The 12,912-nt window shown below is 43.2% G+C and overlaps 1 protein-coding gene across 4 annotated transcripts in view; it reads right to left on the bottom strand.

Moving 5' to 3' along the window:
* Positions 1-1,273: 1,273 nt before the first annotated feature.
* SNX14 (sorting nexin 14) overlaps positions 1,274-12,912 on the bottom strand; it is a 36,380-nt gene continuing 24,741 nt past the window's right edge. For all 4 annotated transcript variants that reach the window (XM_078877300.1, XM_078877301.1, XM_078877302.1 and 1 more), the window contains 7 exons: positions 11,712-11,831; positions 10,439-10,562; positions 8,953-9,117; positions 8,187-8,282; positions 6,424-6,515; positions 5,546-5,608; positions 1,274-4,246 (listed from right to left, as the gene is read on the bottom strand). In XM_078877300.1, coding sequence (XP_078733426.1) covers positions 4,241-4,246; positions 5,546-5,608; positions 6,424-6,515; positions 8,187-8,282; positions 8,953-9,117; positions 10,439-10,562; positions 11,712-11,831 — 666 coding nt within the window. In that variant the 3' untranslated portion in view covers positions 1,274-4,240. The remainder of the gene's footprint in view (positions 4,247-5,545; positions 5,609-6,423; positions 6,516-8,186; positions 8,283-8,952; positions 9,118-10,438; positions 10,563-11,711; positions 11,832-12,912) is intronic.

Genomic DNA, 12,912 nt, shown 5'->3' with positions numbered 1-12,912 from the left:
ATCGCTGACACTGCCCTCCCGTTACCCATGGCAAGTTTGTTCATGTTGACCGTGTTTGTTTGGATACCACGCGCACACACACACAGAGTTCCTGGACGGCAACAAGGAAGGGGGGGGTCGGAGAGATTGGTGTCTGAATGGGCCGAGACGAGAAGAGAAAGGGGGGCAAATTGGGGCTTAAATGCCACTTGTTAGAACCACTCCCAGGGCTAAATCACATACCTGTCAACCCTTTATCAGTGCCTACTTTATTAGACCAGAACTTATTAATATACCCTGCCCTTATAAATGTCAACGTTCATCATAGTCCCATCACAAGGGAGAAACACAATCACCACTCGTACACTCACACCCATACACTCTCATACCTTTCAACCCCGTATCAGTGCCTATCTTATTACAGACCAATCCAGACCTTGTTGGTCACCTAGTGGCCTTATAAATATCAACGTTCATCCTACAAATTCCCATCACAAGGGAAAAGCATGTATTTTTTTGCCCGTGTTGAAACGGCTGTATGGACCTGCAAACTAAAATTTGCCTGTACAAGAATACGGAGTAACCCGTACGGGTTGACAGCTATACATTAATACGGCAGTAAAAATAGCAGAATTAAATGTGATGTTTGTTCACTGCTAGGCGGTATTACAACTGCGGTAATGGTAAATTATTTTCGCAAAGTGCCTTTCGACTAGGTACTCAGACAGGGCGATAACTCTTTGGTTCTTTCAGTAAAGTCGCGTAGAAAGAAAATAAATTAAATAATAGAATACGACGTTTCGATTGCAACACAAGCAATCGTCAAGTCGAACTAAATTTGCGAGACAAAACACAGACACGGTGACGATTTCTTGTGTTGCAAATTAAACGTCGTATTCTATTAAATTGATTTTCTTTCTACGTGACTTTACCGAAAGAACCAGAGTAATTCCTGCAGTCACTAAAGCTTCACATCAAATTTGAAGGGCGATACATAAATAAATGCCACGTGGAAGCGGCAGTCAGTGAATCAAAAGAAAATCAATGGGTGTTGAGGTCTTTAAACACCGTAAACATTAATTATGGAGTTATTGGTATGTACTGTTAACAGGGCCCATTTAGTTTAACACGTAGGCTTTCGCGACCAATATTGTTCATAATCAACGATTTTTGGGTTTATAACGCGATCTAAACCCAAAAAATCGTTGATTAGGGCCCATTTACAATGTAACAACTTTGCGAATGTAAGCAGCACGTGGGTGCATGTGACATTAACAAGACACAGCAGAACAAGTCATATTTAAATCACATTTATGCTACCAATATACAATTCTTACACAACTGAAGTACATCCAAAGATTGTAAAGTGTAGGCCTACAGATAAGGCAAGTGCACGCCACATGAAAAGTCAAGAAATGCTTACAAAATGCAATTATTTTCACAATGTTTGGTAAACTCTCAAACTCAGTTAATTTCCAGGGATTTTTACAATTCAAAGGCATTGTCATGCCGATGTGTAATTCATGCAAGACAGTTCATTATTTGCACACAAGTGCGTTTTGAAATCCGCAAATGACAAACCTCACATTGCCAGGATACAAATGATAAGTTTAGCTCTCCAATGTGAGTATTTGGTTTGTACCCGCTCCTACACATCACAACGGTGAAAACCGATGCAGTCTTGCACCCATCGTCACAGCCCCAGAATGGCAGCACATATTGCCTCTACGATTCGCATGCGGACTACGTTGTTATCGACTGACACGTGGCTCGGGTAATACACAGTCGACCGCACGCGGCTGTCAGCAGAATGTCACAGTTGGATGTTCAGGTCCTTCAACCAATCCAAGGTGGCAGTAGACTGTGCGGACAAAAAAATCAACACTCTTCAACTGTTGACAGTGCTGTGGAAAATAACCATTATGCTCTCATGTAGCAAGAGGGCCTTGTGCCAGATCATACGCACGTACAATGTCCTACAATTGAAGAAGTGCAATATTTTGGAATATAGGGGAACTGTACGGAAAGTATATATAAACTTTTTTGCCTAGCTATCCATCATCGCGGGTAAAATTAAATATAAGCAGAACTCCGTTCCTTCCGTGCGACAGTTGGTCTGTAAAGCAACGAAGGCCGATGGACTTTAAAATATTTCAATTTGTATGCAGACACAGAATGGAGTTAAGCATATATCTGTGGGACTGGGTGAACATTAGCTTATATATGTATGTATATTGGTCAAGTGTGGTTATCCATTTGCCTGCACTCAGAGGCAGAAGAGTGCTCTGAGTTGGATAGGCAGGTATGACCAAGGAAACAATCCAAAGTAAGTTTTTTCCAGCAAAGACTTGCCCCGGTGGTCAAGTGTTTGAATTTAAATTGCACCGAATCTCATTCATTGCTTCATAAGCCACTGATATAAGTGCCATAAAACCACAGTTTAGGTTGTGGTTACCAAACCTTGAATATGGTTCTGTAGTATTGCTAGAATGAACTTCAAAACAGTAGAGTTTACCCGTCATCAGGAATTAAAGGGAGTCAAACTGTTAACTTGTAATTCCGTACTGCACAAGTGTAATTAACAATCTCGTGACTTTACCGAAAGAACCAAAGAGTATGGATTCCTGCAGTCACGAAAGCTTCAAATCAAGATTAAGCTTCTAGTTGTCGGTGTTCCAATATCAGGAAAATAAAACATTCAGTGTCATGCAAAACGAAAAATGCTCAAGATATTTGCTTGTATTCAATTAATGAAGTAATTATTTTAAATACTTTATCAAGTCTTGAGACCACATATTGGGCCCAGCATTTGAGGTGGTCTTGTACCACAGTGAACCATGTTGAGCGATATTTATAAAGCAATTTAGGCACTACAACTCCTCTTCCTAACAACGCTTTACTTCGCACATCCACAGCAAACATAAATAATGACGATTCTTATCCGAACACTTACTATCAGTGGCGTAGCATGGGTTAGACTTGGGCCCTGGTGCAAGGAATGAAATGGGGACCCACCCCTGTCAAATCCCCCTCCCCTCTTCTTCAGAGTCCAGCAAGCCTATGCCCCTCTGACTCTATGCGTGCCAGTGCAGTTGCACAGCCTGCATACTCAATAGCTGCGCCACTGATTACAATTCGTTGCTTTTAAGCGATAAATGTATGTTCCGGACATACTAGTTTTCAGAGCTGCTTCACCATTGACATCAGAGCATCTGGATGTAAGTAGTATGTACATGTGTATGTGAAACTTTTTTCACACCGTACGTAGCCAACCGTGCTAATCAGCCACTTCAGTGCCATGGTGCTGAAGAGCTCTCATTATTAGGCATATTACAATCCACCCAACATTCAATGAATTATCACAATTTGGGGTTGTGATTAGATTCAAGAACTTTTTTTTTTAATCTTATCTGTACAATCTCGTATTGTCCACCTTGTCTTTATCAAGTTGTCTAATTCGTTCCATTAGCCGAAAGATTATATTTTCACTTAATTTAAATATATCGTTAAAAAAACTAGACCATGAAATGCACGACTCGAGACATGTATTCGGAATGTAAGCATCTACCTTGATTGACTAATAATTATTTATATATCTAATAGAAAGGGCGCCATCGTGGTTAAGATGTTGAATACCTCGCCTGGTACAACAGGAGGTTGTGGGTTCAATCCCGACCCTTGATGCCTGTATATTTGAAGTCTGCATGTTCTCTCCATGGTCGCATGGATTATTCTCCAGGTCATCTGGTTTTTCCCTCTACATTTAGAAACATGTGTTTAAGAGTATTTGGCTGCTATAAATTTCCACATAAGCCGCTACATTGAGCTATCATTTGTGGCCAGGTTGTTGCTTCTGAAAAGGAGCTATGTTTTTCAATGGGCCTTACCTGGTAAAAAAAAAATTTCGTTTAATAGTTTAAAAAGCATGTATGGCCACTCGCACCAAAACTACGCAATTTAAGAGGCTGTGAACCCAGACTGGAGTAATGACAGCTCATGGTAGCCACATCATTGCGATTGCCGGGAACAAACAAACCATTAAAATGCGGGCATTATGTTTCACCATGAAATGCTTTTCCACGGGAAGGAATTCTGCCGTGTTCGAGCGGGCCTATGCTATGAGCCGTGTTTACGAGGTAGCCCACAGATGCCAGGCGTTTATTGGGGCCGACATCGCAGCTTTGAAATGCGACACCCGCGGCAGCATCAATCTGTGGGACTCGTGCTCGGGACGGCAGGTATTGACATCGGCGGCGGCGAGTCACTTCTGTAAAAATAAAGAAACAATGACGTAAACATCACATGAGAAGAAAATTCACGAAATGAAGGCAGCATTACACATTTCAAAGTTGCGCGACTTATTATAAACACTTCACCACAAGTGGTCCTTCACAACAATGCTTTTGTTAGTTTTTCACAAATGGCCATAATTGCCTAAATGGTTTAATGATATCATGGGGGTATTATGGCCTCTTATATAATGCATAACCACAGGCAACTCGCAAGGAACATGTATTATCCTAAACACAGCTGCTAGACGACATGCGGCAAAGTAAATTAACGGCATGCTAAGTTTTGATTCAAAGCTTTCGTGACTGCAGGGATTCATATTCTTGGTTCTTTTGGTAAAGTCACGTAGAAGGGAAATAATACAAATAAAACAATATCATTCTCACGACGTTTTGTTTGCAACACAAGCAATCATCATCAAGTGTGAAAACCACAGCAAGAAAATTTGTGAAAAAAGTGGCGGTTTTCTTGTTGTGGTTTTCACACCTGATGATGATTGCTTGTGTTGCAATCGAAACGTCGAGATAATTTTATTGTTATATTTTTGTTATTTCCCTTCTACATGACTTAACCGAAAGAACCTAGAATATAACTGCATGCAATTCGATGGATTTATTTAGTAAAAAATGTGAAAAGAAGCAATGGTTGGGTGGGTCAACGAGGACAATAATACGATAGAGCACTGAGCAGGCGAAGCTGAAAGCCTGGGTTTGAATCGGGGCAGGCAACTGTGATTAAACAGGGTTTCTTTGTGTAGTGAGTCCAGTCACCAATGATTACGTGAAACAACCATCACAATAAAATAACATTTTTTATTTATTGCAGCTTATTCCAGCTCCAACAATAAAACTTTTGTTTGCATCTGAATGACATACGATACACATGCTTTGCAGGCCGTATAAAGGTTTACCCCGATTGTGAATAAAGAGGCTCTATGAAGTGACTTCAGAAGTGGTTATTTGATGTCAACTTCTGGGGCAATTCTCGAAACACAGGATGGTGCACTTCTCACTGCAGAAGTTCCAAATCGAAATTTCTTCGACTCATTACATGATTACCGATTTTGAAATTTGTATATAATTGGGGGGGGGGGGGGGCAGGGGCAGCAAATATTTGGAGATCCATCGGTCAGACACCACCAGTGCATCGAGCAAAGCGGTCAAGAGACCGATTACTGTGATCCTGCACTGCGTCTGCAACGGACCTGTCGGAATATCGCGAGGGATGAGTGTTGTGATAAAACACGTCAGTTGGATGGAGGGAAAGACGGACTCACCAGCTTCTGGTCGATCTCTGGGAAGAGTTCCAGCACGACGATGTCCAGCAACAGATAGGTGAGCTACAGTAGCAGCAGCAACAGCAGCGCAAAGACACGCGGACACAAAGAAGACAACGATCACGCCTTTGGCGTCATCTGGTCCAACACCATGTGAGACTAGGCTCTAAGAAAAGCTGTCTCTGGTGTGGACCAATCATTATCAGAGTTGTTTCTTTTTGTTTGCATTTTGACTACTTGTGTTGTGGTTATTGCAAACATGATGCCTTGTATAAAGGTGTCAGTTTTTGTACCAGTTGAAAGGGTAAAAACCTATTACTATAAGACAACGATCCCCCGTTTCGCTTTACAAACCATATTGGGAAATGCTGTTAGCAAGCAGATATAAAGGCTGGTAAAGCACAGAAGAGGGTGGGGTGTGAGGTCATAGTGTCGTGCGCAGAATGCCTGCACCACCGCTTTCCACGCATGCACGCACGCACATGCAAGCGCACGGTCGAAACCACTGATGAACACACAAACACACGAAACCAGCGGGCAATCCCGCAAGCTGTTTCACTCTCCCTCAGACCCATGACCCTGGGAACCATGAAAAGGTGCTTGGGACTGCATGCACGTGTCTGATGGAGAACGTGGCCATGAAGCGTGTGTCAAGGTATTTCAGTCACTTGAATGAATCCACTTGCGTGCATCACACGAGACCCAAGAAGCTTAGCTTTGAAGCTTCTTCAAACTGGAGCCACAAGCCACCACTTCAGAGAGAGTCAGGAGAGTTTATATCGCCAAGTAAGAACTTGAGCCTATATGGGCTCTTTTACAAGGTTGACCTGGTGAAGATGGCCATAAAAGTAAGACAGTGGTGATAAAACGGGCCTTGCCTGCTTGTTGAGCAGAGGCTGCTGCAGCCCATCAAACAGTAGCTTGATTCCCTCGTACCGGGCATCCTCTCCGATGCACTTCACCAGCATGTCTAAGGGCCGTGTCAAACACAAATTAGATCCCAGCGAGAGAGCAGCCACAAAACATGAAAACGTTCAACGATGAGAGACACAGCACAGCATGCGAAACAATTATTCAAGCACCGAGGGATCCTCTTCGATAGAAATGAAAACACGCCGCTGATCGAGCGGGCGAAGGAATATTAAAGCGCCCAAAGACAGCGGAGCATAAAAAACGTGAAAACACCCAGAGTGTAGATTTAAAAAAATAAACACGCGCTCCACAGTTAAGTTGGAGAATGTGAGACCTAAATTTTGAGAAAAGTAAACATCCGAGTGAAACAATGAAGAGTTGATCTAACATTAAAACGAACGTGCCGTGATGTATTTGAGGAAGATTCGAATTAAAAACGGATAAATACCAAGTAAAAAAAAAGAAAAAAATGTACCCTACACGAAATTTAAGGCTTTAATTAATAAAAAAAGACTTTAAAAGTGTCTTTCAGGAGTGCGACATAGGATACTCGCGTTGTCGCTGCAGTGCGACTGTAACTTATAAAACACCACTGCAGTACGAGCACTCCTTCGTGAAGTCACTCTCGACTCTGCCTAATTTACAAAGCTTCAAACAAACAAGAGCTACTTGTTTGCAATACTTTCCAAGAAAGGTTAGAAGTGTTGTAGCGCAATTCACGACTCCGAGGCAGGTTGCTGTTAGGGGCTCACGCCACGTTTATTAAGGGCTCACGCCACGTTAATTAAGGGCTTACGCCAGGTTGTTAAGGGCTTCTGCCGAACCAAAACCTCCCTAGCCTACAACTCCCCAGGGGACAGGGTACTGGGATCCCTACCCCCGGCTCACCCGGCTCTCCACCCTGCCCCGGGCTGGGACTACCCCCAACCTCGGCCGGTCGGGCGGAGTAGCCTCCCCTATAGCCTCGTGTGAGGATCACCTACCCGAGTTCCCACTCCTACACCCCCGACCAACCCCGGTTACATTCCGGGTCCCCCTTTAAATACCCCCCTGGGGGCATGACGTCACCATCCCTCAAGGCCCGCCTGACGTCACGTTCCGCGACGCAACTCTCTCCGTGGGCGAGCGTGGCGTGATGTCACCCACTACACCTCTACATATGTATTCAAGGATTAGCTAGGTTCGTACGTCTAGAACAAAGGGGACACGGTAATTGTTGTAAAACTCATCCAATATGAACCACATTGTAGTTTAACGCTTTGTTGTTATTAGGTAGGGGTTTACCTTTTTTAAAAAGCTGTCAAATTCAACAAAGGGTTGCCCAAATATTGGAGACAAAATAGAGCAAAAAGTCACACGCAAACTGATGTTAACCCGAGAGCTACCCATTAGTTTCCGTATTGCCGAGTGATTCACTGAAAAAGCGTGACACCAGTGGTTCTTAACCTTGACTGTAGCCTTGCACCCCTTTGGTTCTCAATCGTAAAGACATTTATGTTAATAGATACATAGCTTTGTGCTTCATTTGTGTTTCGATGATTTACCTTCTAGAAATATCTGGCATGTCCCGCACCTCTAGAAAGGGCATCTCGCACGCCCCGTGCACCCCAGGTTAAGAACCACTGCGTTACACAATCCACGCAGATGTATTATTTTTCCTAACTTGTTGATGTCGCTTTGTTCCTGTAAAAGATCATGATGAGTTGCTGCGCCGGGTGTCGCAGGTCACCTGGAATGTAGGACATCATGCCCTGGAATGTCTGCTGGGCTCGGAGACGCTGCTCTTCGGGAGTTCGGGAAGGGTCTTTGTCAAAGAACAGGACGTCTGCCACAATGAGAAGAAAAAAAACAAAAACCACCGTTAAATTAATTAAAATCCTAAACTCAACATTCATGCGCAGAAGGTTTATCACGAGGGAAATTGTGCACATGGGTTGAACAAAAAATAATCAGCACTGCTAGAGCCTCGGTAGATGCGAGGCCAAGGCCTTAGAGAGGTGACTTTGCCTGAGGTTGAAGAGCACCTTGATTGAGAAATTGGAGCTGGCAGCTCAGTGCTGGGTTCCCAGAGATTACAATAGAATAAAGTCGTGGAATGCGGAGGGTTGTGGACCTGGTATATGAGGAATGTTCAAAGAGGGGAGAACCTATGATGATGATAAAGGAAAATATGATAGAGGTCACCAAGATTTTGATAATTGTCATGACAATAATGATAACGATCATGACAATGATCAGTGAAGGGGACAATAATGATGGAGAAGACGACGAGAACTATGATGATGATGCCAACAATGATTATTCAGACAATGCTGGCGATGATGATGATAATAATGATACCAACAATAACTATTCAGACGATGCTGGTGATGATTTTGATGAGGATGATGATGACGGCGACAATTTTTACAATGACAATTACGAAAACTAACATGGCGTTGAGTGAAAGCATAAATGGGAAGACCAGGCCAGAGGTGGCGACACATGGTGCTCACCTCTAAGCAGGTGCAGGAGCTCCTCCAGCCGGTGCTCCTGCAGCAGCTGGCCTATCTTGTAGGCCAGGTAGTGGTCGCAGTAAGCCTCCAGCGTGTGCTTCAGCAGGATGCGCCCCCCCATCAGCAGCTGGTGCAACCAATCGGGTATCTTGAACACTATTCGGCCTGTGGTCAGAATGGCGCCAAGAGGTGGCATGAGGATATCAACATCAGTGTTAAACTATACACTATTTTATTCACCTAACAAATGTTTTATTTTACCAGGTAAGGCACACTGAGTTATATAGCTCTTTTTCATAAGTGACCTGGCCACAAATGATAGCTCAATGAAGTGGCTCATGAGGTGGAAATTTATAGCAGCCAAATACTCTAAACACATGTTCATTGAGAATAGTTTTTCCCCCTTTTATCTGGCAACAAAACTGGTGTTAAGTTGTTGAAACACCTAACTGAAACCTTTTACAAGGGATCAAAAAACATACTCTGATAATACATGCATTGTATTTGAAACTGATTGGTCCACACCAGAGACAGCTTTCCTTTTGAGCCTCGTCTCAAACGGTGTTAGACCAGAGGACGTTTGAGACGAGATAAAAGGGAAAAACCTATTTTCATATTTTGGTACTGGCAAAGGAGGTCCCACATGTTCATTCTTAATGTGGAGAGAAAAACCGGAGGACCCGGAGAAAAATCAACGTGACCACGGTGAGAACATGCAAACTCCAAATAAACAGCAGGTGTCAGGGTCGGGATCGAACCCACGACCCTCCTGCATACCAGGCGAGGGAGTTAACATTGCGCCACAGTGGCGCCCTGTGTAAAGTGGAGGCACAACGCACACACAAACAGAAACTGCAGCATGTCATGTAGGCACCTCCATATGTTGAAGGATAATTAGCCAAGTCACACATTGGTCCAAATGGGTTTTAAGAGATGATGGTACTCACAACTTAACCAACTACCTGTCATCCACAATACAAATTATGAAGTGCACCTGTTTTTATACTGAAGTGACATAGCCGCCTTGAACGGCAAAGCAACTCAGGGTCTATGGAATGAGAGTTGAACCAGTTCATTGCGTCAACAGGTCCAGCATTTGCCTGCTTAAACAGATGTTGATGAAAAACATTGGCAAAGAAGACCCATAGAGCAATGGAGCAAAATGTGTTTTTTTTGGATGGTAAATCACAATTTTTTTTAAAATATGTACAACCCACAATTCACCAAGAGAGTACATATTACATTTTGGACAAAAGTGGCCGCTTTTATGGTCATTTTTATAATTTTTCTAATTCTTTTAAAAAGCCATTTTTTTTTACAATGTTACCCCCCCCATATTGCAATATCCCCCTCTGCGCCAGGCTCGAGGGATCGTCGGCCAAACCACTGCAGGACCAGCACTCGCCACGAGACCGATGACAATGGTGATGACGAATGGATGCAGAACATCGCACCCGAAAATGTCGCAAAGAACAGAGCCACTTACCCACGAACAAGAGGTAGTCATAGATTCCGCTCACAGTCCTCTCCTCCACGAAGAAGTTGGGGCCCCTCTTCTTGTCACAGCCGTCAACGCGGCTGGCATTGTCGCCGAAGAGTGGGCTGAAGATCTGTGGGGAGCCACGGGTTGGGGCCACTTAGAGTAACTGCTAAATCATGTTTCACCTAAGACAGGTCCGGCAACCAAAATAATAAGAAGAGACATTTTCTTTTAGAATTCGGTAAAAAAAAACTCAATATTTCAAGAGACACAATGCACGTGAATGCGAGTCGGTGGTCCTTAATGAATAATGTCACGAAGCAGTCCCGAAAAGAGCCACAGGTTGCTGACCCCTGACCTAAAAGTACGATTAAGTTTTTGCTATATGACAATTATCGCAAGAACAGTTCACCACAACTTTGTTATTTCATTACCATTGTTGTTATACTGTTGTTGTTGTTGTGCCTTCCTTAACTCCCATTTGGAATGAAGATTACTTAAAAGATCCTCAACCGCAGTAAACTGAACACAGGCCTCCCATAAGCCTTCTAATAATAGCAAATTAAACTAATCCTCATAACGCACATGCTGTCAGTTACACAATAGATAATTAAAGAAGTAAATTAACTATGCTAATAATGTCATATCACCACCATGCCATTAATTAAGTTTTGCAAAGCACAAAGAGAGTAAGGTCATGGCTATTATTTGGACCTTTCATTACTGTGTTATTTCATATATATTTCGTCAGGAACTAAACTCTAAAAAAAAATTTGCGTAATCATAATCAGTCAAAAATACAATACAATTATCGTGGACAAGATAAAAAATTCAAGAAACCAGGATAGTCTCATATGCAAGAGTGACTTGTGGCACCAAATTGACACGAGAAAAACATCTAGGATAAAGTGCAGTAATAAAGTCATTATAAATCAAGAGAAAACAATTAACTAAAAATATTGCACGTACATAAATCAATGTTAAATACTGCATTACCCCTTCGCACAAGGTGGCTGTCACATATTTAAAATGATCAGTATAATTAATTTAAAGAAACATCAAACGGCTAGAGTGACTATTGTGCAAATATATAAACAGACAAGCACACATGTCAAATGTTAATCATAAAGGATCGACAGCACAGCATTAAATTGTTATATTGGGTGGGAGAGTAATCGAGGACGTTCCATCATTTGAGACGATATTCCCTGGTGTTTGGCGCGAGCACAGATCCACCCTGCAGGCTATCAGCGCCGAGGGGTGCACGCGCGCGTCACACCTTCGCATCGCACTTCTGGCTCGGGCTGAGGACGGTGATCTCGTTCTTGCCGGGCTTGGGCTTGGGTGCTTCGCAGGAGACCACAAAAGACTGGATGAAGGGCTCCAGGTGCTGCCCTCTCTGCAAGGGCACGGCCGCGGCGATGGCAGGGGAGAGAGGCTTTTGTTAACGAGCCAGGCCGATGAAAGGGTTAAGAATTTTTTTATGTGTATGCACTTGTTTGTGTCTGTCCGTCAGTCTGTCTGTCTGTCTGTAAACACGGTGGTCATGGTAACTGGAAGATTTTGCAGTTTTGTCCTGGATTATTCTGTTGCGTGTAGCCACTTTAAGATGTTTCTTGTTCATGTTTTTGTTTGTTGCGGTTGCACCCGAGTCAAGAGCCGCATGGCTCACAGGGCTATACCTAATAAATGAAACTGAAACTCTCGGAAAGACGATCCAATGTAAATGTGATTTTATTATAAAGCTGTGTTGCTATTAGCGACTCGCGCTATAGCAAAACCGGCCAAATTAATAAAAGTGCCGTGCAGCCCTTGCCAATAAAAATTTAGCAATAAATGAATTCGCCTTTTCGGCCAAGGCGATGATGTCACACGCCCATATCGTGTCTTGCTCTTGCTTCCCCATGACGTCATTAGGAATGACATCATCTCGCAACGTCACACGCCATGTAGCATAATCTCGTCCGGCTCAGGTGATAAAATACTACCACTAATTAAATACTTTAGAGAACAACAGCATTTTGGAAAGCTTGACAGAATCGATGCATTTGTATGGTGTTTCTTCCTTGTTTAAAGCAGATACAACCCAATACTGTCTCTTAGTTGTAGATACACTTTTGGCATTGTGTCCTCGGCTATCAGAAACAAGTTGGAACTGTTGTTAATGATAAAAATACTTTAAAATGACAATCCGTCAGGCCGTCTGCATAAACTAGTGACATCACTCCATTGATGTTGAAATACAATGTATAGGGTATATGCGCAGGGTGGCAAGGCTTTCTCTCCGGGATCGGGTGAGAAACACGGCTGTCTGCCAGAGACTCAACGTCCAGTTGGCACTATTGAGCGTGGATTGAAGCCATCTACGATGGATGGGTCATCTGCTAAGGATGCCGAAAGAAAGACTCCCACGGGAGACGTTCCAAGGACGTCCTCCAGGCTAAAACCCAGAGGCTGCCCGCGATCGTGCTGGAAAGACC

The sequence above is a fragment of the Lampetra fluviatilis genome, chromosome 47 (genome assembly GCF_964198595.1).
Source record: "Lampetra fluviatilis chromosome 47, kcLamFluv1.1, whole genome shotgun sequence".
In the NCBI taxonomy this organism is placed as follows: Eukaryota; Metazoa; Chordata; class Hyperoartia; order Petromyzontiformes; family Petromyzontidae; genus Lampetra; species Lampetra fluviatilis.
Note: the sequence above shows the minus strand (reverse complement) of the source record. Positions and strands in the feature narration are given on the sequence as shown.